This window comes from Pseudoliparis swirei, chromosome 5 (genome assembly GCF_029220125.1).
Source record: "Pseudoliparis swirei isolate HS2019 ecotype Mariana Trench chromosome 5, NWPU_hadal_v1, whole genome shotgun sequence".
In the NCBI taxonomy this organism is placed as follows: domain Eukaryota; kingdom Metazoa; phylum Chordata; class Actinopteri; order Perciformes; family Liparidae; genus Pseudoliparis; species Pseudoliparis swirei.
Genome location: NC_079392.1, coordinates 9,361,455 through 9,385,499, shown reverse-complemented (window position 1 = coordinate 9,385,499; position 24,045 = coordinate 9,361,455). Strand labels below are relative to the sequence as shown.

The 24,045-nt window shown below is 47.2% G+C and overlaps 1 protein-coding gene across 1 annotated transcript in view; it reads right to left on the bottom strand.

Moving 5' to 3' along the window:
- Positions 1-24,045, bottom strand: part of zc3h3 (zinc finger CCCH-type containing 3) — a 54,624-nt gene that overhangs the window by 17,556 nt on the left and 13,023 nt on the right. The window contains exon 4 of the mRNA XM_056414015.1: positions 7,074-7,224. Coding sequence (XP_056269990.1) covers positions 7,074-7,224 — 151 coding nt within the window. The remainder of the gene's footprint in view (positions 1-7,073; positions 7,225-24,045) is intronic.

Sequence of the window (24,045 nt, the reverse complement as noted above, 5' to 3'; positions counted from 1 at the left end):
GACACACGGCTGCAGGTGGTAGATGACTGATGTGATAAGTAATGAGTAAACGAATGGGGGGTGGGGTGGAGGTGGGGGTGTATAAAAAGGGGATGAATGAGGGAGCGAATGCGGGAAAAGAGGAGGAGAGAAGTGAAGAAGAGGGAGCGCAGCTTCACTTTATTGCCCAGTCTCTTACATCCTGTACTGATCGATATCGAAGCACTAAAGGAGATGAGCGCGTGGACAGAGAGAGAGTGTGTGTGTGTGTGTCTTCAGATGTATACACTCAAAGGTAGTATACTTATTTGGAGGTTGGAGGGTCCCGCTTTGTTTGAGGTGTGCGTGTGCGGGGGGAAAGGGGGGGAAGGAGGAGGTAAGTTAGAAAAAGACGAAGCCAAGAAAAGAGCAGACAAAAGAGATGAACTCAAACGCGGATGTGATTATATGTCATTAAATGGCGAGGACAGAAAACCACTACAGAGAGCAGCAGCAAAGCAAACGCACGACTCTAGAAAATTAAAGTCGGGACGGTGGAGAGAAGAATAGGCGGGATGTGAGAGCGATGAAGAGGATGGGGTGGGCTGGGCCGTAATTTATCCTCCAGTGTGCATGCTTTACGGCTTTCTTAATTCAACTCCTGCTACTATTAATGGAGTTAATGTTGAGATTATATCTATTTTCTGGGGGCGGGGGTTGAAATACCGCTGCCGATCCCCTCGCTCCCTCAAACTGCCGGCCGGCACTAAATCACCTGTCACGCTCGTTATGGCAGAAAACAGGTAAGAGAGCGGCGTGCTGGGGTCTGGAAACCTCTCCACGCGGACAGAGTGTGCTGTGGAAATGTACCACCGATTTGTATTTTCCTCCTCAGTGTTTCATCGGTACGATCTCCCGTCTTTAAATCCATCCTCTTAAAAGGATCTCCTGGTGCTCTTTGATGTGTCCAGCGGTTTGAATCCAACACAGATCCCACCGTTGCCGGTACGAGACAAACAGACGGGCGCGCTTATCAATTACTGACGCATAATTAAAAGGTTAAGCATCCTCTGATGCAACAGTTCATTGCGTTAGACTTCAATTCACACTTTATTCTAATAGTTATGTTGTACACTGTTGTAATTTATTTAATATTCTTATTTAAATAATACAAATGTGATTTTTTCTTTTCTTTTTAAATGCCCGGCCCTGAGTGAGGGGCCCGGCTATGAGCAAGCACAGAGATACGAGAACACATGAGGACAGGGATCAGTGGGTCTGATAGGGCAACGATGAAGAGCAGCACTCGGTAGTTAAGAGCAGAGAATATGAGCTCATGCTCCACTCAATGGCTTCAAACTGATAAAAGTGCGAGGTATTTGGAGTTAAACAGATAGATAAGCATGAGAAAGGAGTGCATGGGCGGGTGTGTGTGCGCGTGTGTGCGTTTGTGTCGGGGGGGGGGGGGGTAATCCACTATCCCGGGGGACCCGACCTGTCCCCCTCCTTCCCTCCTTATCTCTTTCCTCACTTCTACACACTTGGTGATATTTCACAAGATGTCACAGGGCTCAAATTGAAAATCCCTTGATGAATCAATATTTACTGCAGCAGCTAAATGAATAGTAATAAGTCACCGGAGGCCGAGTCAAGCCACGTTCCAGGCCTCTCTGTCTCACCAAATCTGGATTACACAAATGAGCCAACACACACACACACACACATGCAAAGAAGCAAATAAAGCCTTTTATAATAAAGAGCGAGCCAAACATGCCCACATTTAAGACAACTTTAAGAGTAGGTCCACCTTTATTAAAGACAAACATCTGAACTCAACAGAGCAGGTAGATTTGTTTGTATGTGCTCAGGTTTTGTGACGTCTGCCTCCCAGAAGTTAGTGTGGCTTTTTTTGTTGTTGCTCACAACAGGGCTGGGAACCTCTGGGGATATCAGGATTACATTTAATCTGAATCCTAATGTGCCACTTCAAACCCTGTGTGTGTGTGTGTGTGTGTGTGTGTGACAGGGTGTGTGTGTCATCACACAGGGTGGCTGTGAAGCGTCTAGTGCAGTAGTGCAGAAGTGCTTGTAGTTAGTGCATGCTGCATGTTGCATGCTGCCCTCTGCTTGCAACTCTCTGCTTTCAGCTACCGCCGCTGGCTAGCTCCCTCATAGGGGGTGAAAAGAGGAGCCGAGAGCGTAAGTCTCCTCTGCCAGTACATAGCCTCTCCACCACCAAGACTCCTGCAGTGCCTCCTCGTGGCCACACATGGTAACTGGGTACCTCCCAGGCTAAACTGCAGGGGATCTCGGAGCAGCAGTGGGCCCCAGAGATGCGGTGTGCAGGCCCACCACAAGGTGGACACGCCTGGCACCCATCAACCACTGCCCCAGCTATGGGCAACAGCCCCACTGCCTTGTGGGTTAGCCTCTTGAGGCAGGGCTAAGGAGCAGACCCGACAGAAAAGCAATGCGCTGGCGGTGCGCAATAGGCGGGCCTAAACACAGCCAGGACCCGGCAGCCTCCTGCAGCCAGGATGGGGAACTGGTCGTCCTGGGCTCACCCATGCCACCAGATTTACCTCACCATGGCGAAGATAGTGCTACTGGGGATAGCGCGCCTCCAACGGCACTCTAAATAATCTCTGCGCAGGTATCCACCTCTGACCACGGTGAATACTCTGGATCCACATCTGGTTGAAGACTGGCGTTGGGGCAACTGGCGACGGGAGCAGGTTTGAATAGACTGGGAGCTTCTAGTCAGAGCCCTGCACGTCAGCGGCACAGGATATTGGTCGCTATCAGCTGGGACTGAGTGGCAGCTGATCTCGGCAGCACCCTGTGTGACTGAGCAGCCCCTATTTAGGGACCACACTGCTCACCTCAATCCGAGGAGGGGCCTAGAAAAGGTGGCCTAAAAAATGCCCACTCAACTCGCACCTGGACAGGCTACCGCACCTGTCGGGTCATTCCACTTCTGCGGTCGAAACAAAAGAAGAAAAAAAAAACCCAAAACCTAAAACTGGCAACATGGAACATAAGAACCCTCCTGGACTCCTATGGCAGAACCGAAAGACCTCACAGAAGAACAGCACTGATTGCGGCCGAGCTGAGGCGTTACAACATCGACATCGCCGCACTTATGAGACCAGGCTCCTTGATGAAGGGTCGCTGATAGAGGAAGGGTCTGGTTACACCTTCTTCTGGAAAGGCTATCCCCCAGGTGGACAACATCTGCACGGTGTGGGACTGGCCATCAAGAACACACTGCTACCAAGACTCACTGAAACACCTGTGGGCATCAGTGAAAGACTGATGACCCTCCGTATCCCCCTGGCGAAGAACCGCTTTGCTACACTTCTTAGTGTGTATGCGCCAACACTGCCATCCGACACTGAGGTTAAAGACTCATTCTATCAGTCACTGGATGAGGCTCTCCACCGGATCCCCAAGACCGACAAGATCCTCCTCCTTGGGGACTTCAATGCTCGTGTGGGGCAGAGTGACAGGATATGGAAAGGAGTGCTTGGCAGGCATGGTATTGGTCAGGCCAACTCAAATGGCATGAGATTACTTACTCTCTGCTCTGAGCACAACCTGACCATAACCAACACCTTCTTCCAGCAAAAGACCAAATATAAAACATCATGGATGCACCCACGCTCTAAACATTGGCACCTGATTGACTATGTCATCGTGAGACGTTGTGACATCAAAGACGTTCTCATATGCCGGGCCATGAGAGGTGCAGAATGCTGGACAGACCACAGGATGATCGTGGCCAAAGTCCACATGAGCGTACGCCCCCACATGCGGAAACGTGGGGTCAGTGGGAGACGCAGACTGTGCCCGTCTGAAGGATACCAGCACAAGAAATGAGTTCCGATGCTCCTGGCTGAAAAACTTGAAGAGCTTGAACTCACCTTGAGAGGAGAGAATGACACAGACCTACAGTGGACCGCTATCAGCTCAGCCCTTCATGAAGCAGCAGCCCACACAATCGGCTATAAGACCAAAAACCACCAGGACTGGTTTGACAATAACTCAGACACCATCCGTAACTCACTGAACGTCATGCACAAAGCACACCAGGCAACCCTGAAAAACCCCTCATTGAGCACCGCCAGACAGCAATGGCAGAGGGCGAGGCGTGAAGTGCAAAGACCCTACGGACAATGCAAAACAAGTGGTGGACAGAGAAGGCACAGGAAATCCAATCTTTGCTGATAGAAATGATATGCATAACTTTACAATGCAGTCAAATCTATCTACGGCCCAACAAACCACTGCATCACTCCTGTTAAAACCGCAGATGGGCTCAGAGTCCTAAAAGACCAGAGCAGTATACTGGAGAGGTGGGCTGAACATTTTAATACCCTGCTTAATCAGGACTCTAAAGCAGACCGCACCATCCTGGATCAACTGCCTGAACTTCCACCGATTGACAACCTTAACCAACCCCGACCTTCCTGGAGGTCCTGTCAGCCGTCCGCTCTCTGAAGAACAACAAGTCTCCTGGCATGGACAATATCCCTGGAACTGCTTAAACATGGTGGTTACCTCTGTACAAGAGCGCTACATCAACACATCACTAAAGTATGGGCTGATGAAAACATCCCACAGCAATGGAGAGATGCCAAAATTGTCACTATATATAAAAACAAAGGTGACAAGACCATCTGTGGCAACCACAGGGTATAGCACTCCTTGCTGTTGCTGGTAAGGTCCTGGCCAAGGTGCTGCTGCAGAGGCTACTCAACAACATCACAGAGGCATTGCTCCCAGAATCACAGTGTGGCTTTAGGAAGAACAGGAGTACAGTCGACATGGTCTTCACAGCCCGGCAGCTTCAGGAAAAGTGCAGAGAGCAACATCAAGACCTGTTTATGGCTTTTGTCGACCTCTCCAAAGCCTTCGACACTGTGCAGAGAGACCTACTGTGGGACATCCTGCTCCGGTTTGGATGCCCTAACAAGTTTGTCAACATCCTCCGACAGTTTCATGATGGTATGAATGCTAGGGTGACAATAGGAGGACAAGAGTCTGCCTCCTTCCCTGTGTGCACAGGGGTCAGGCAGGGGTGTGTACTAGCACCAGTGCTCTTTAACATCTTCCTCCTATGCGTCACCCAGCTTCTCCATAAGGAAATTGAGGACAACAGCGGGTGACAGTAGTCTATAGGCTCGATGGCAACCTCTTTAACATCAGGAGGCTGCAGGCCACCACCAAGCTGCACAGAGTGAGGGTCCTTGAGCTGCAGTATGCAGATGACTGCGCTCTGGTGGCTCACACTCCACAAGACCTCCAGGCTGTCCTGGATGCAGCTGTGAAGGCTTACAGCAGGATGGGGCTGACCATCAACATCACCAAAACAGAGGTAGTCTGTCAGTGGAGCACCAACATCCCACCCACGCCACCCATGTTCAGCATCAATGATAAGCATCTATCTGTAGTACCATCATTCAAATACCTCGGAGTATCCTCTCTGAGGACAATAACATCGACAATGAGGTCCAGAACAGAATCAAACAAGCATCAGCTGCCTTTGGGAGACTCAGGCGCGGGTCTTTCAAAACAAGAACTTATACCTCCATACAAAAATCTCTGTGTATCAAGCAGTGTGCATCACCACCCTCCTGTACAGTTGTGAAGCCTGGGTCACTTACAGCCGCCATGTGAAGTCCCTGGAGCATTTTCACATCCGCTGTCTCCAGCGAATGCTAGGAATCACTTGGCGTGACCGAGTGCCACATACCGAGATCCTCAGGAGAGCAGGCTGTAGGAGCATGGAGGCCACCATCACCCACTACCAGCTACGATGGCTGGGGCACGTTATAAGGATGCCTCAACCGGCTGCCTCACCAATTGCTGTATGGCCAGCTCGCCCAAGGCCAGCGCTCTGCTGGAGGGCAGAAGCGCTATAAAGACCAGATAAAAACAGCGCTAAAGAAATGTAAAATCAGACCAGGGGACCTGGAGGGCTTGGCTGCTGACCGTAACACCTGGCGTCAGATGTGCCAAGACGGGACCACAGCACTGGAGGAGGACAGGACAGCCAGGAGGCAGGAAAGAAGGCATACAAGAAAAACAACCAAGGTTGCCAGGACCACCACTACTACATACGCATGTCCCACCTGCGACAAGACCTGTGGATCCAGGATAGGACTATACAGCCACCAGAAAACTCACCGCTGAAAGTCAGAAGTGGACGTCATCATCGGCTTCGATGGACAACTACAAGCAAGCAAGTCATACCAAAGTCACTTTCCATTCTCTTCCCATTAGCAGATCCTCAAAACCAACCACAACAAGCTGTTCACAGCTTCCACAACAAACCTCAAACATTGTGAAACCCCTGCAGGCAAAGCGGCTCCACACCACTGGGTTGAGTTACTGCCACGAATTAAGTTTTGTACCCTAATAATGACCAAGAGAGCCACAACTAAGCATCAAGTCAGTCAGATAATAAACACATTGTTGTGGTTTATTTTTTACCATTTGTCATTTTGCACTTTTGGATATTTTGATTTAAATTTCCCTGTATCATAACATTTTATAGACTGCATACTTTTTTGTTGTAATTTGCAAATATTTAGATGAATCAACAGTGACAAATATTCACAAGTTGCAGTCCTATTGCAGATGCTGTGAAATCAAGAGCCATTGGTGGATCAAACCTCAGGTGAGAGTGGGTAAGGAGATGAAAGTTAGATAAATGAAGGGAGGTGGGGGTTGTGGGTGGGGAGGGGCAAGAGGGGATGATAGTTGTAATGGCATTTAGAACCACCCTTTCTCTTTTTTCTCTCTCCTCCCTTCCTCCCTCTGTATCGGTCCTGGGTGAGACACTTTCCCTGCCGGTGTAAATTAATGTGAGGAGCACGCTGGTGTAAATGGTTTATTCTCTGGGTTATCTACTGTGTAAAAATGAGCGTAATAAATTCCGACCTCTTCCACTCATGCTGCACATGACAGTGACATTAAAGACAAGGCGCTGCTCTGCTCTGAGGGATATTAGCCATTGGGACGCATTAAACCCAGACCTGCAGGAGAGTGAGTGTGTATGTGTGTGTGTGTGTGTGTGTGTGTGTGTATTTGTCTCTGTTAATGTGGATTACCTCGCAGACTGGATCCTCTTGGCTCTCCAAGAGAGGGCGGGGTTGTAGTGGACGGTGTGTGTGGGGCTGGAGCCCGGGCGGGTCACCATCTTGTAGCGTGTCCTGAACACCCGCGGAGAGGCGGGGCTACGGTGGGAGGAGGAGGCGGGACCTGAGGACAGAGAAGTCGGCAGATCAGTACGAAAGCCTGCAAATTCAAATCTGATGGCGACAGCCAAGCGTGCAGCAGGTATGTGAACAAATGCACATCATGCACATCATTGTGCGTGCATACAACTGTGCAGACACACACATGTTTGTCTGAGGACTCTGGCAGGTGTGCTCGTTAATAAGCTTCACATATAAAAATGAGAGGGAATAACAAAGGCAGAATTTTTATGAGCCTAATAAATCATATCCTTCGTCTCTTCCCTCGCTGCCTTCATCCCTCCTGCCTGGCCTCCCTCCCTCCTCCTTACTTTAGGTCTCATTCGTTATATCATTTTACACATCCATCAGTGAAGAGGCGCAAGAGAAGAGAGCGGAATACAACGGGGGGGGGGGGGAAAAAAGGGACAAAGTGTTTTTATCTATTTATTTAGTTGACTGTGTATCCATCATGTTGTTTTACGATGGCCCGTTCAGGCTGACGTACTCGCACAAAGAACTGAATTTGCATTGTGGGCTGTCGAAGTCGACGTTCAGGTCAAAGACCAAAGACTCACTTTCCACTTCAACCAATCAGAATTTGCCACGGCCTCTTTGAGCAATAGTCCTGTACGCCTCGCGGGGTGACAACAGCTGTGAAATCACAAGTCAAAATATGCCGCCATAATCTGTTCATCTTTTCCTTTTGTGCTCGCTCAAATCATTAAATCAATTTCAGTTCTAAGACGTCGTTAAGCCTTTCTATCAAATTAGTCTTGCCTGACTGAATCAGGTTTGGCTTCCCTGTTGATCATAACCCGTCTGGCTGTTTCTTCACTTGTCTTTTTTTTTAAGGATGACATCATGTTTCCAGATCTCACCAGTTGTCTTGGGTGTGTACAATATTATTATTACAGACAAACTTAGTGGCACAACTGACAGAAATCAGTGCTAAAGTATGACCCACGCTTTCACGGACACAGATTAAAAGCTTTGTGAATAATTACAGTAGCTTGTAAAGAAAAAAGAAAAACATACATGAATCAATTTGCCACAAGCTGCGTGTCGTTTCATAAACAAAGCTAAAAACCTTCCACTGCTGAAAAGCAAGATTTAACGCAACATGAATAGAATAGAATAGAATAGAATATACACTTTCCTTTTATTTAAATTTTTTTCTCTGCATTTAATTTAACCCATCCTTAGTAGTTATTAGCAGTGGGCGCGGTGAAGCGCCTGAAAGAATCAGTTCAGTGCCTTGCTCATGACACTGCGACTTGCAACATGGGGGGGAGGGGAGATCAACAACCAAACGCGGGTTGCAGGACCCCCTCCTCCCCCACTGCTAAAAGCCGCTTCAATCAATTGTTCTCCGAATTCATTTACATCTTTCTATCCCCCCCCCAAAAGAAACCTCTTGCATGTCATTATCTGCACCACGTCTTCCCCCTCCACCAATCATTCACTGCTGTGGTCAGTGACAGCACTCTGTCTTCCTAATGAGTAGAGAACAGACAGAGTGAAGAGAGGTGTGAAAGAGGGATAAAGAATGAGTTCATGCACCCGATGAGGAGCTCATTTGCCGTCACCTCTTTCACAAGTCTTTAATTGCCAATTGCCAAGATTGTTGCCGTTTTAATTAGCATCCAATAACAAACCGTGACCACGAGGGCCGGGGTGACAAACAATAAAATGATTCGATTTCCACTTCTAACACACACACACACACACACACACACACACGCACACACTTCCTCCCCCCAGGCGCTGGTTTCATTCGTCAGCCGGGATGCAGCTCTGGATCAGCTGGAGAATTCATCTCAGACAAACATTTACTGTTGAACAAATCACTGCGAGCTGGGGGGCTGCCGAAATACTGACACACACACACACACACACACACACACATACACACGCATGCACACGCACAATCAGGCCAATGATGCACACATCAAATGTTGCCATGATCAGATGTTACGAACAAACCTCAAGGTTATATAAACCTATTTGGAAGAGAACACAAAGTAAAAATAGTAAAATGACTCACAGTTCACAGAACTTTGACCTTTCCTACTTGAATTTGTGTACTTCGGTTTCCTGTGCAATGAGAGGTTATTACCAACTATGGGTGCTAGTTTTTATATATATATCAGTGTTTCCCCTAGTTTTACAGCTTCAGGGGGGCGGAGACTACTAGTGCCGCTGCTAGCCATGTTGGTGCCCTAAGCTTACCTCCTTCATGATGCCCCCCCTGAGATAGGAAAGGGACCCAAGGCGAGCGGCGCCCGCGAGGGGGGGAGCAGACACGCCGGCATCGGAGCTCTGCGGCACGCGAGACGGAGAGCCGAGAAGTGTTAACGCGACACGTAGAGACAGAAATGCCATGCTGTTGGTTAGAGACGATCAATAACAGACGTGCTCTTTAAGAAAAGAGACCTTAAATTACTTCTGCTGTAATCTGGCGCTATATAGAAAATTACAGGGTGGCGGGCGGAGATTTCAGGGGGGCGGGCCGCCACCCTGATAGAATGGTGGGGGAAACACTGTGTATATATATATATATATATACACAGTATACACACACGCGCATATGTGTATATTTGTTAGTGAACGAACGTTTCTTTCAAAAAGGGCCTCGATACGTAATCGGTCGACTGCCGGCAAATGTTGGGCCGTCGGTGAGCGTCTGTCGCCCTGGTTTTTGTTCCGTTCAGATTGGCTTTTACAGCTTCTCATTTGACATTTTCATCTCAGCGGATTATTCCAAAAAGAAGCAAGAGTGGTGTTGACAACAGTCGGCAAACGCTGCTTTGTTCCATGTATGCATTATAACAGCACATATAGTTATCTATACAGCGTTACTGCTTTCAACCATATTGCTTGTTCGCTGGTGGGTTAAAAGGGTGTGTGTTGGGTTATGAAAGATAAACCTACGACCTTAAAAAAGCGAGGCAGCACATGAGAGTAAATGGGTGGCGGTGGGGGTGTTTGTACAGGATTAGTTGCCTGGCTCGGAGTCTCTTTTTCCCCCATAATCCATCGGTGTTGCAGTCAGAGCTATTTGGGCGTCCCGGCAGATGACAAATAGGGCTTGTCAAAAGGTGCTGCTACGATTCCCGCCCTGCAACCTCACACTCCCGCCTCCCCCCCCTCCCCCCCTCCCCCCCAGCATCCCCAACATGCACCTCAATCTGCCGCTAAACCCCTCGGCCCAACACCGTGACACCCGCAATGTCCACGGCGCTGTCACCCAGCTGTTCCACTTGGGCTATTGTTTAATGACATCTACACTGAGCTGTACTGGTGGCGCGCTTCTGTTAGTGCGAGTGTGTGTGTGTGTGTGTGTGTGTGTGTCAGCAGGGATGGATGGACGGTGTTGCTCTGATTGTAAACCACTGCAGGTTGTGTTGGTTGAGTGGCTATGGGAGAAATGGGGTCTCAATCTTCCGCGATAGGACCATGACCAATGAGCAAGTGAGAACACACACAACACACAATCACGAACACACCCCCACACACACACCTGGGGTCTCAATCTTCCCTTAATAGACCTCTGACAGTGGCCTGCCTTGCAATGTGTGGGGGGGAGCGACCCAAGTGGAGCTCCGTGCCGTGAAGACACCGTTTGCGGACGCATGCAACTCGCTCGCCGTCCGTCCGTCCGTCCATTTGACGCCGGCTCACCGCAATAAAAACACAGATGATTTACTCGAGGCGCCACATGCTGCTCAAATCGCTCCTTCTGCGAGTAGCCACATTGAAAAGGTTTGGATTCAACATTTTATCTTGTGGAATCTGTCAATCCAAATAGTTTTCCCCTCTTTGTCGGTTCGGGTTTTGAGATATCAGTTTCTGAGATTTGTGCCTCTAGTACACTAGGGGCGAGGAAATTGTTGTGATGCTCACGCCTATGGTTACAACGGTCCACTCGGTATTATAAGTATTAGCGCCTGCTGGATCATAAATGGTCAGAGGTCCAAGGCACAACAGCTACTTTTAGGGTTGCGAAAACGGCTTGGCAATGTATAGATGTTATATCAACATCTTGATAGGAGACCTAATGTCATCTAAGACTTGGTGTCTTCTTCTGGTTCTAAAGACTGCATGACATCATTTTCTGAACTGTTTATTATTGACTTTTTAAAAATTATATCCACACAAATTACTGTTTTTCTTATTTAAATCAGAAATCTCATTGTGTGAATATGTTGCAAAAGCACCAATGTTCCTCAATATCGTTTTGATGGACCAGCCCTTCAAAATAAAAAGAAAGGTTATTTTATTCCTCGTTTATCCTCTCTATTATTTATATATATGTATATATATATATATATATATAACAGGTCTGATCCTCTTCTGTTAGTCCGACCAATCCACTCAAAGCTAATGACAAATCAACATAAAGCGGCAGATGTAGCATCACATAAGGGGATCTGGGAGCGCTGAAGTCACATCCCTAAGACGACGGCGCCTCATCTCTGTGGCATGGGCTAGACTTTGAGTCAAGTTGGCTTCCCACTTCCACGCTCTCCATCTCTCTATCCTCAGCCCTCTGACTGGGGCTACTGACAGGCCACAGTACACCCCCCCAGCCCCTCCTCCTCCATCCTCTTAGGGATCCCTCGAGTGATCCCCCCCACCCTCCTCCATACCTGACGGCTAATTCCAGGGAACAGCGTTCTCCGTCTGCCCCCTCCCTGGGACGACCCGATGGATAATAAATCTTATTATTGACAGTGCCTGTTCCCCCTGCCATCCCATGTTCCCGTCCCCTGGGGCTCATCTTCTGACTCCCACTGCTCCAGCGCTCTTACGGAAGACGGCGGCACCATGCTAACATCAGACTTAACAAGGGAGTAACCACAATCTAATAACCCGCTGTAAGCCAGAGTGGTTATGATAATATGATCGGTGTATTTGACACGCAGTCATACTTCCTGACAAACTACCCCCGAGATGTCGACCGAGTTTGGTAAGACTGCGTTCCATGGTCTTAAAAAAAACTGCATCGGAGTAGATCATGTACTCCTAGAGTATGAATTACATTTCTAGAAAATACCGCCGGTCCAAGTTTAGTTCCCGTTAGCTGCCGACATTTGACACCGCGATAGGATATAAACATAATTTCAACAAGTATTTCGGCAGGTTTTATGCTCATCGCAGGCATAGTGGTCTGGAAGTTTGAGCTTTTTGTGCTGCAATGTCTTGTTACTAAACAATCAGCACAAAGATATGTAGTTGGAAAAATATCCCAAAAATATTATTATTAAAAAGTTACAGAGAGCACAGACACGTTTCTCTTTTTTCTCTAAAGGTCACAATCGACATTCACTCCCCAGACAAATGACTCTGCAGTAGTCTCAGGTAATTATCAGCTCCGATCGGCCGTGATGGAAACCTGACGCCGCAATGGGGTTTTCTGCTAACGTACAGAACATAAATCCTTAAAGAAACACTGCATGTGATCCTCATTTTATTCCTTGCGGACTAAAAACAGACCTGCCTTCAGGGAAACTGGAGTAACTGCAAGTGTGATGACAGACGGACAGCTTGACATTAATCAATTGCCCTTTGGTTCTGCACTGCGTCACATGACCGAATTAGAGCTCGCCTGCAAGTAAGACGCCAGAAAATAAACAGTATTATATTCTTAGGTATTTATGTACGGTGGGCCTGCTTGATACTTTTAGAGGAGCACTCAGGGGCTCCATTAATGTGCATGTGGATGAAGAGTTGACACGGACTGACAAGCTGATGGTTGTGTGGGGGCCACATACTGACACACGAGGCCCCGGGTGCGTGCCACCAGCTGTCAGCCAGTGTGGTGGTGATGTCACCACAGAGAGGCGTGTCCAGCTGGAACAGTGTGTTTTAGGAAGGACGGTGGTGGTGCTCGTGATGATGGGTGGGTTGGGGGGGGGGGGGGCTCCTGGCTTGTGGCCTCGTCCATCATCGCTGTGGAGCCATCAGCTGTAACATATACCAGCTGACCCAGGGAACCTCAGGCCAACAAGGGGAGGGGGAATTCTAACACACACACACACACACAGGTTGTTGCTATGGTATATAGTGTTACTAATTTGCTCATAATAGCTTGTTAAATTGAATTAACCCTAACCCAATAACTACAGCCAACTCCAGAGAAACCCACACACTCCAATATCTGCATCACTTATTGTGCATATGCTAAACAAATTATATACCACATGTTAACTAAGGGCGCTTCAGAGCTGATCAACACGTTTCATGCTTCTTGAAGTTAACGTGTTGTGGACGCCAATGTTGCGCAATCACGTGCCGGTGAGTGCAGGGTCCGAGTGCCCCGCCTTGCACCACCTTAAACGATTCTTCTTCTTCTTCTTTGTACAACGTGGACGAGTTCGCATTGCGTTGCAATAATTGGTTTAGATCAGCTGCCAATCGCAGCCGTCGACCCGTTTTCAAAAAAGTCGACTAGTCTAGTTTTTTATGCCAAGCTAATCATCTTCTCACCAACCTCCTAAAATGCTCTAACCCTAAACCTTTTTTCCCCCTATCTGTATATTTGAGAAGGGACATTGCATATTAATAAAAATAAATTCTGTAAACGTGCCAGTTAGCCAAGAGGCTATTTTTCATCTGTAGTCCCGAGAGGCAGATGTCAAAAAACAAACCTAAAAACACAAGATTAAACATACAATATTTGTACAATATGTACGCCTTCCAATAGGTGCACAAACAATTAATCGTGAGAATAGTGAGTATACTCTTAGACATTGTCGAGTATTAACAAGACATTCAACAACAATTCAAAAACAGACAAAGCAACTAAAATAAGGGAGAACTCTGTTAAAATGGACAGAATAAAAACATCCATGTCAGAGACACAGAATATAAAAGCATGCAGCGTGAATTAAATATATAACAGCAGACACAGCCAAACGACAACAAAAGACACACATGCAGGTGGAGTGAATGGTCGACCAGCAAAGTCAAGACACACAGAGACCTGACGACAGACAAATAGTCAACAACTGACAGACGGAGCCAGTTTTCAAATACTAAATGTAATAATATCCAGCCCTTGTAATAAATCTATTGAACAATGATGAAGTGAGCAATTCTTCTTGACCATCATGTCCAAGCAGCATTAAGTTTATACATTAAGTACGAATCTCAACATTTTCAAAAACTATACCATCATAATAAAAGGCGCACTAATGTCAACATGTTGAGAGCACAATCCATATCTAAGTATTTTTCCAATTGTTGAACAATATGTAAGGAGACTTGACAGCATCCTTGATGAATAATTAAATGATAATAGCCCCTGTGTGTGTTTTTCCAGAGTAGCCACATGCTCCTGTAGCCATAAAGGACATCAATAATGTAAACAAGACATGATGAAAACATGCATTTCCTCTGAACCCGACCTTGACCCCGACCCCAACCGCTGACCAAATCTGTGATGGTGATCAGAATTCCGTCAGGTTGGGATTCGCCGGGAATATTGCCTGTGTGTCTCATGACATGTGTGTCACACACACAAACACAAACACACGCGGTGTCGCGTTGGGTCAAAGGGATGACTGTGGCTGTCAATCAGCCGATCCCATTAGAAGCATCAAGAGGAAGAGCCCGGGGCTTCGTCCACTTAAGGACTGCCATTAATACATACGTTACATGTGCATCTGATTGTGAGCGCAGAAAGTGCACGCGTGTGTGTTTTTGGAGCTTGGGAGGTAAGCGAGCCTCACGAAGCCTTCTGTAAGGGTGACACGGGCGCTTCAAGGTTAAGTGAGTGCGTCCCTTAAGGGCAACGCAAGATTCCACAAGGGATGTGAAACTCTGCCCCGGGCGATACACGTCAAGCCCCCCCCCCCCCCCCCTCAGGCAAGTTCGCTGCCCCAGGAGCGTGGATGGGGTGTCAGGAGAGAGACGGGCGGCGAGAGAACGTAAAGACAGAAGGAAAGGACGTGGACCAAAGAGTAGGTCTTTCTTTTCTTTTCTTGGGACGCCGTAATAAGTCATGTATTAATCTGTGATCTTTTTGTTCCTCTTTCTCATCTGTTATTGTCTGTTGTGTTACCGTATATATTTAGTTTATTTTGATTGGCAAAGACATGCCTATGATTATTTTATTATTATTTTATTATGTTATGTCACAAACATTTCAACTGACCCTTTCATTCCATACTGTATTTTGATTATTATTCTGTTTTACCCACATTTAAGGGATACTTGTGAAAGAACAGACTTGCTTTTGTAGAGTTGTGTTGTTGTTGTTATTGTTGTAGTAAACAGAAATAGTTCATCTTAGAGGTCTTGGTTGAGAAAATTCATGCTGGAATAAAGTAATATTGGGAATGAGCAGCTGGTTGACTTTCTGTTTCATCTTACTGGAGTGATGGTTTGAAGACATGTGCAGGACCCTGCAGTACTATGTCAGTCACCGCACCCACACACGCACAGGGAAGAGAGGTGGCTCAGTGGTGTCGATTTAAACCAGGACTGAGGTTGCCAGCACGGTACGCATCCATCATGTTGCTGATTCTTTTGGGCCAGTGAGTGATGGACCGCAGTCAGCCGGTCGAACAGCGGCCCTCGACTTCTGTTTCAGCCACTGAGTGAGAGACAAGGAGGTGATGTACAAGCCCGCCAGGGGACACACAAGCATCATGAATGTGTCAGAGTGTTAAGATAGAAGAGGGGGCGGGGCGAGTACGGGTCGAGGAGAAAGTGGAGGGAGTGTGAGCGTTAAAAAGGGAACCGCATATACAGGACAACAGCTGTAGAGGAAGGTTTTAGGTGTTACTTGCATTTCTTTCCTAAATAGGGATAACAGTCCACCTCAGATTCAGCACTCCCTCGATGTCAGGGAACGAATAAACACGGCCAAAGGTTTGCAATTAACCGTTTGTGTTATTTCCCTTTTATCCAGATCCAAAATAATCAGCAGAGAAATATTTTGAGGATCAATCATTTTGAGGATCAATCTTTAATCATGAATTCCGAAGATTTGATGGTTTCAGAGGATTTGCTGCTTTTTCCCTGGCATACATTGAAGTAAATAGTATAGTAAAGAAAACACGGCGGAGATTTATCTGGTATAAAAATGAGTACGTTGTTCCATGTTGATTTTGCAAAGAAGGAACGGGCATGATGAGGTTTATTAGGTGTGTTAAGAGTGGTTTCTACATCTAAATGTACACAATATGCATCACATCCTGGTGAGGGGGGGGGGGAGACCTTCCTTAAAAGAGTGGAGGTAGGTAAGAGTGGTTTTGGTGTGACATGTTTAAACTGTGTATTCTTTTAATGTTCATATACTTTTATACACAGGGTATAGATGTAATTCTGTGCATTTTAAGTTTCCGTTTTGTTATAAAAAACTTTTTGCTCCTCTGCTTCCTTTTACTCACTGAGATGCTCTGATCAGCTCTTTTTTTTTATTGGTCCGTAGCCTGTTAGGAGATTGAAAAAAAAAAAAAGAGCGTTTAATTCACGTCTTCGTTTGGTTGGAATAATTTTGCTGTACATCGTCGATCTTTGTCCTCATTTGGTGAATTTAAGAATGCTTTGTTTTCTTATCTGAAACCAAAATTGATTGTCGGCTCCTTTTTATTTCTTGTGCTTCATTGTGTGCATATCCCGATATTGTAACTGTTTGGTCTTCGTTGTTTGACGCCGCCATTATATTAAAATAATGCCGTCATTTGCCGACAGTATTGGGAAAAGAAAGTGACCAGCAGCTGTTGGCATGCCCAACAACATATATAGTGCATACATTTACAGAAGCCCATTTGAAATGACACTGATATTTGACCTTTGAGTCTCCGTGTGATGAAGAGTGCCTGCCGGAATAACCACAGAACTTGTGTCTCATGGTTCACTCTGGCCCCGGGCCACGGTCAGTGACATCTTGACATGGCACCGGGGTGAAAAGTGAGGGTTCAGAGGCTAAAGGGCAGGAGGGAGAAAAGGTGGGGGGGGGCGACGGCGCGACGAGCGACCGTCAAGTCGCTCGTCGGCTTCGGCGCTAACTTGGTGAAGGCAGCGGGCCAAGAGGCGTCCACGCCCCCTCTCTGATTAGTTTAGAGGACCAGCAGGTGCTCTGGAGGAGACCGGCTCTGAATAAACAATCTGCCCCCCCGCCGACCGCTTCCCACCCTCCTCATCGTCATCCGCTGCTCTCCAGCAGCTCCGTGCTCACGCCGACCTTTCCTCGTGTCGGACCGGGTGGAGGAGGCTTCCTGCAATAACTCAAGCGATGCTACTTTCCTCCTCTACGCGTTTGTCCTTAGCCCCTGCCTGCCCTTCTCTAGTGCAGCATCTTCGCCCACCCGACAGCCCCCTTTCATTCCACAGGGGGCATTCCGGGTGCAGCTGCCAAAGCGCCTAATTGGTCCCATTGGGCCGGGGAGGAGCTGGCAGCGGCCCGCTAAAATTGCTGAACGCAACCAGGGGGAGCGGGCATCTGCCAGGAACGGACGCTGGCACGGTCCGCTCGCAAACGGATATACGCAGAGGCACGAATAAAGGTCCTTCAAAGTCACGGCGCGGCTCACCGGCCGTCAAGGCATTCACCGCATTAAAGTCACGGAGGAAACTTTCACTTGCTCGTTTTGTCCACGTCAATTTCACGCTCATCATGTCACAGTTTACCGAAGTGTAAAAGTAGGGGAGAGACGTGTAGTTTGTGTGTGTATTGCGGCATCGTGAAATAAAGACGGCACCGCCTGCTCGATGGAGTCGCATCATTAGCCAGTGTGTAAGCAAACTAAGTGCAACGGACAGCGGTCCAGGTACCGCAGCAGGGTGTGGCCAGGCTGAGCCACACTGCGACTTGAGGGATGAAAAGGACCCCTTTTGAAAAAGGCCCCATGCCTGTTTATTTATTTTTTTGGGAGCATTATTTAGACTTCGTCCCGACAAGCTAGTGCATGACATGGCTGGTACCGATGGATTCCTTGGGTTTATCTTTGAAACGGAGCCCGCTACGTCCTCTGAAAGAGAGTGCGTCAGCTGAGCCTGCCCGATAAAAAAAAGAAAAAAAGAAGAGACGTTAACAAAAAGGATTTTCATTAAATTGGCAAAAATGATACGCGTCTAATGGTTCACTCTATCCCCGGGGCCGGTGTCAGCTCGGTAACGGGAGTACCCGGTAAAACTGCTCTTTTTTTCCCCCTCTTTCTCCGTTTACAATAGAGTTTATATTATTAATGGCGGCTATTTGGCAATCAGTCCAGGATTACTGTCATTGAACAACACGGTCAATGATATCAGTGTGTGTGTGTCTCCATAGAGACAGAGTGAAGTATTTAACAGCTAAGCCCCCCGAACACAGGGCACAAATTAACCACACACACACACACACACAGACCAGGCTTACACACGTGTGGCACACACACACACACACACACACACACACAGTGAAGCCCCCCAGACAGGAGACAAATTAACCATTTCCCACAGAGCAATTCACAAGGGAGCAGGGGGACAGTAAACGGCAAATGATCAATATCGCTTTCTCCAGCAGCGCCCACACAATATTAGCCCCACGCGTAGAGACATTTACCAGGAGCGCATGTGCGAGCCGTAGCCGTACGCATGTCCAGGTGTCCAGGTGTGTCAATCCTGTGCATGGACATATTAGTCTACAGGTCTCGAAGGAGGACAGTTTGATCCCGGCGTGTTCCCGTGTAACTGAGGAAGTCTTTCTGGTCGTGAAGCTCTTGTCCCCCATTAGACAAGTGGCTTTCTTCCCCCACCTCTCTTTTTTTCCTCCTGTACTCCTCTTTAACTGTGAAGCTACAATGACAGGAGACAAACTAGCTATTTCCCCCAGAGCAACTCACCAGGGACAGCAGAAAATGAACTGCCCCAGATCAATACTGCACTCTCTCTCTCTCTCTCACAGTCATGCTCCCCTCTCCTCCACAGATACACAGGAAAGTGCGACCCACATGAAAAAGACACTTTTTTTAAGGATTTGAGTCGAGTGTTTGCATGCTTTAATTAAAGTACTGTCAACCACAAGTGAGCATCCTGGACACTGATGAAGATGCAGGTGACCCATGTTCGTCTATTGTTGTACGTTTGCATTTGTCATAGGCTGGTTAAGGTCAACCTGTAACTCAACAACCCTGCTGCCATGAATAAACCAATTTACCTGGAGCAACAAACCCCACAGGTAGAAAGGTCCTACACGCTAAATGTTCTGTCCATTCATTAATTCAATTCAGTTTATTTGTATAGCCCATTTTCACAAATTACAAATTTGTCTCGGAGTGCTTTACAATCTGTACACATAGACATCCCTGCCCCAAAACCTCACATCGGATCAGGAAAAACTCCCAAATAACCCTTCAGGGGGAAAAAATGGAAGAAACCTTCAGGAGAGCAACAGAGGAGGATCCCTCTCCAGGATGGACAGGTGCAATAGATGTCATGTGACCAGAAGGACAGATTAGAGTTAAAATGCATTCAATGAATATGACAGAGTGTATGAATAGTTGGTAGTAGGCATAGTCCACGATATTCCACCTTTTGAAATTTGCCAGTTGTTTACATGATGCTTTGTGCTTCCTTCGCTTCATGTCATTGCGAGGCAGTGATTTCAAAGTTGGTTGTGTCATATTTCACAGTGCTAGAGCCACTCCTCGAAACATTGGCTCTGCAGATATCGCAAGTACCCGTACAACTGGTCGCGGCAGCAAGCGTGAAATATGATCAAAAGAGACATTTGTTGTTCTGCGGTAAACCGGCGCGCTGCGGACGCACGACGTAGTGAACGTGTAATCAGATGCGATCAGAGGATACAAGTGAATATATCCGCCTCATTGTCACCGATAGCCGATCCGTCTTTGGAAATAGGTTCGTGCAAATGAACAAGAGTTCACCAGTTGCTCAGGTTGCTGAGCCAGCAGGATGCATGTGCAGAGCCCCCTCTGCAGCTCACTGGCAGGAATGCAGCAGCGGGACACGCTGGTGCTGATCTACAGGTGCATGTTTTAAATGCGTGCCTGTTTGAGGGTCTAGAATCTGGCTGAACACCCGCTCAGAGGTGAGTATATATAGTACTGGGCCCCAAGAAGACGTGCGGCCTGCTGGTGCTCAATCTGGGATCAGAGTCAAACCATTATCACAGCCAGCTGACTCGGACCACTGATACCCCACCACCGGCCAGGCTTGAAATTAGCAGCAGACCAACTAATCATCAAGAGATCATCCTATTATCATATTTTATTTGACCTTTCGTTCGGCTATGTAGTTCTGAAACAATAAGTTTATTAAACCAATAATATGAACATTTAAAATCGGCTAAAACGTCGATCAAAATCAATTAAAAGTAATTTTACATTGGGTTTCAACCCATAACCATCTTGCTGTGCGTCGACGGTGTTTTCCTCGGATTTCTATCGTTTTGAATTCAATATCAATGGTCGTTGGACAGTTGGACGTCAATTACGTTTTTCACAATTTTATAGAATGAACGTTTTCTGGTGTATATTTGAAATGTCCATTCATTGATCACAAGCCCTACAGCTACTAAAAACATCTGCAAGTCGAGGAATTGAATTTCCACATTTACGAGCCAATCGTGTTTTCTGAACCTAAACAATAACTGCATGTCGGCGCCTGCAGGAACATTTGCATCAGTTTGAAATTGTGAATGTAAGGGCTCAACATGGGCAAATATTTGATTACAGTCTTGATCCCGACGGAGCGCCGTGACTCCCGGAACATTCAGTGCCGGGCCGTGCGATCAAAGTGTTGAGCCTCAATTACAACACCAAAGACGATCAACAAATCCTCCATCATTATTTTGGACGTTGGTAACAGTTAATAATATCACAGTCTGAGCTCTCCACCTATCGCTGCTTACCCCTCCAGCCCCCCGCTGGCATGGAGCGACTGCTGGAAAGGACCACAGCTTCCAGTGCCGGACTTGCCATACCAAAATGGTCACACCTCCGGATGCCAGCGGCGCTAATGTCAACTCACTGACGGTCGCGTCGAAGCCACCGTGCCACTTTAAATCACACGGGACGTTGCGTCAACAGAGGGGACGCGAGGAAGTGACGGTTCGCGGTACGTGTGGCGGACACACACACAGACACGCGTATAAACACAACTCCCAACCGCACAGAGTCGAGGACTCAATTACTCTGCTTCTGTTCAGAGCAAATCTCACTAATTAAATAGGTTAAGCATTAATTATTCAACCAGAGAGAGAGAGAGAGAGAGAGACCCTTGAAGATGGTTGAGGGTGGCGAAGGAGAGGGTACTGAAGGAGCATGGGAAGGGTGATGGAGGGGGATGCAGAGCTCCTCTGGCTATAAAACAATCCACACCCAGCGCGGCTAATCAATACAGCCCTGCTGGAATTAGCAGTTATCTTAAAGCACTTTAACAAGAGCGTGCTGACTGACAAACACAAACAATCATTCATTATTAAATACCAAAACACAACCGGGGCCCTGTGGAGGAGGCGGAGGAGGATGAGGAGGACACATGAGGAGGAGGAGGACACATGAGGAGGAGGACACATGAGGAGGAGGAGGACACATGAGGAGGGGGAGGAGGAGGACACATGGGGAGGAGGAGGACACATGAGGAGGAGGACACATGAGGAGGGGGAGGAGGAGGAGGACACATGAGGAGGGGGAGGAGGAGGAGGAGGAGGACACATGAGGAGGGAGAGGAGGAAGACACATGAGGAGGAGGAGGAGGACACATGAGGAGGAGGAGGAGGACACATGAGGAGGAGGAGGAGGAGGACACATGAGGAGGGGGAGGAGGACACATGAGGAGGAGGAGGAGGAGGACACATGAGGAGGAGGAGGAGGACACATGAGGGGGAGGAGGACACATGAGGGGGAGGATGAGGAGGACACATGAGGAGGAGGAGGACACATGAGGAGGAGGAGGACACATGAGGAGGGGGAGGAGGACACATGAGGAGGAGGAGGAGGACACATGACAAGGGGGAGGAGGGGTGGGAGGCTGGATGGAGGGGGAGGAGGACACATGAGGAGGAGGGGGAGTTGTGTGTGATTGAGGAATCTGGAGAAGCAGATGAGTGAAATGGAGACGTTCCAATTTATGGCAACGTGGGTCATATTTCCATAGTTCGGGCCGTCATGGCAGTTGGTGAAGAGCTTTGAAGGTGAAGACCAGGATTTGGTCGTGGATCCGTTGGGAGACAGGAAGCCAGGGGAGGTCTTTTAGGACTCGAGTGAGACGCAGATGCATTCGGTTCATCCACATCATCTCCATCACTGTATTTAGAGTAGAAACTCTTACGGTAACAAATCCAAAATGCGGGTAGTAACCCCTCATTGCACGGAACAACTTTGAATCCTTTATCTGTCTTGGGGGGTGTACTTAACACAAGCCGAGGGTCAGTGAATAACTCAACAAGACCGGAATAGACCCGGGGTTCGGGTGTCCAGGCTGGTATGACTAAAATGGAAAGTTGGAATGGCTGGAAAAAAAGAAAAAAGCCAAGAAAAAAGGCCAAGAAGATAACGGTTCAGGTTTCTCCTCAGGCCGGGGCCTGGACCTCAAGCCTGGCCAGGGTTTTTCCTGGGTCAAAATGGGTCTTCGGTGCTCCCCAAAAAAATTTGACGCGCACAACGCGCAACATCTATACATCTATGGAGGACTTAAAATTACTTAAGTATAAATAAATAAATAAATGCATGAATAAATACAAGAATAAATAAATAAATGCTTAAATAAATGTATAAATAAATACAGGAATAAATGAATAAATGCTTAAATAAATGTATTAATAAATAAATACAAGAATAAATGTATAAATACAGAAATAAATAAATATAAGTTATAACTCAACAGGACATCATTAAATAAATGTATTTCTACATTTCTGTATTTCTTCATTTATTTATATCTCTATTTAAGTGTCCACACGTATTTCTTCATTTATTTATGTGTGACATTTACGTGTCCGTATATTCAAACGAGCTGGGCGGTCCGAACCTCATTGTTGAACAGGATTGGTCAAGTCGGAGAGCAAGACAGAAGCAATCGATCCCTAGCACTTGGACCTGTAGACGAACAGCGTTTATTATGCATTCTTGTCTGTACATTCTAAATACTACTGTTTGTTGAGTCACGGAATGTAATTTAAGGATGTTTTCAGCCGAGACGTTAGTAGTTTAAGCATCAAATCTGTGGTCGGTTTATCGAGATTCAGCCTAATAAGGATATGCGACGGAGATTTGAGGTCCTGCTCGCGGGACCACTGAGCTGTGTGGCCGCCGAGAGAAGCCTGATCTCGGCAGGACTTTTTGAAATGCTCCGCTGGCTCTGACGTCTCCGTAGCGGCTAAACATGAGATATAATTAGGTTTTGGAGGATCTAAAGAGCACAAAGAGTTTATTATTTATTAAAAGATAATGTTACGTCAATTTGACTGAGGGTTAAGATTCATAGCTTCATATTGTAGCGACCCTGGGTCAGGAAAGCTACGAGACGTTGTATAGTTATTACCGTTTATTCGTAGCCTACGCCAAACAACAGTGAACCGCAACACATTCTACTCCACTGTAAAGTATTTTACAGTGAATAATTGGAGGAAATTCATGAGCAAGAACAGTTGATGTGGTGATGTCACAAGACCAGAAAGACCGTCCTGCGTCCTCGAGAGTCCGGACTCCCGAGACCAGACTCCAAGAAAACACGAGTCTGTACTCAGTGTACTTGGAAATGATAAACGGCTGAAGTCAAAAAGCTGTCGAGGCTAACTTCTGCTAACGGTTAGCTGAGCGAGCCAACTTCAGCTTCATGTGCCAGGCAGAAGTAGTAGAGCACAACACATCAGGTGCATCACACTCCT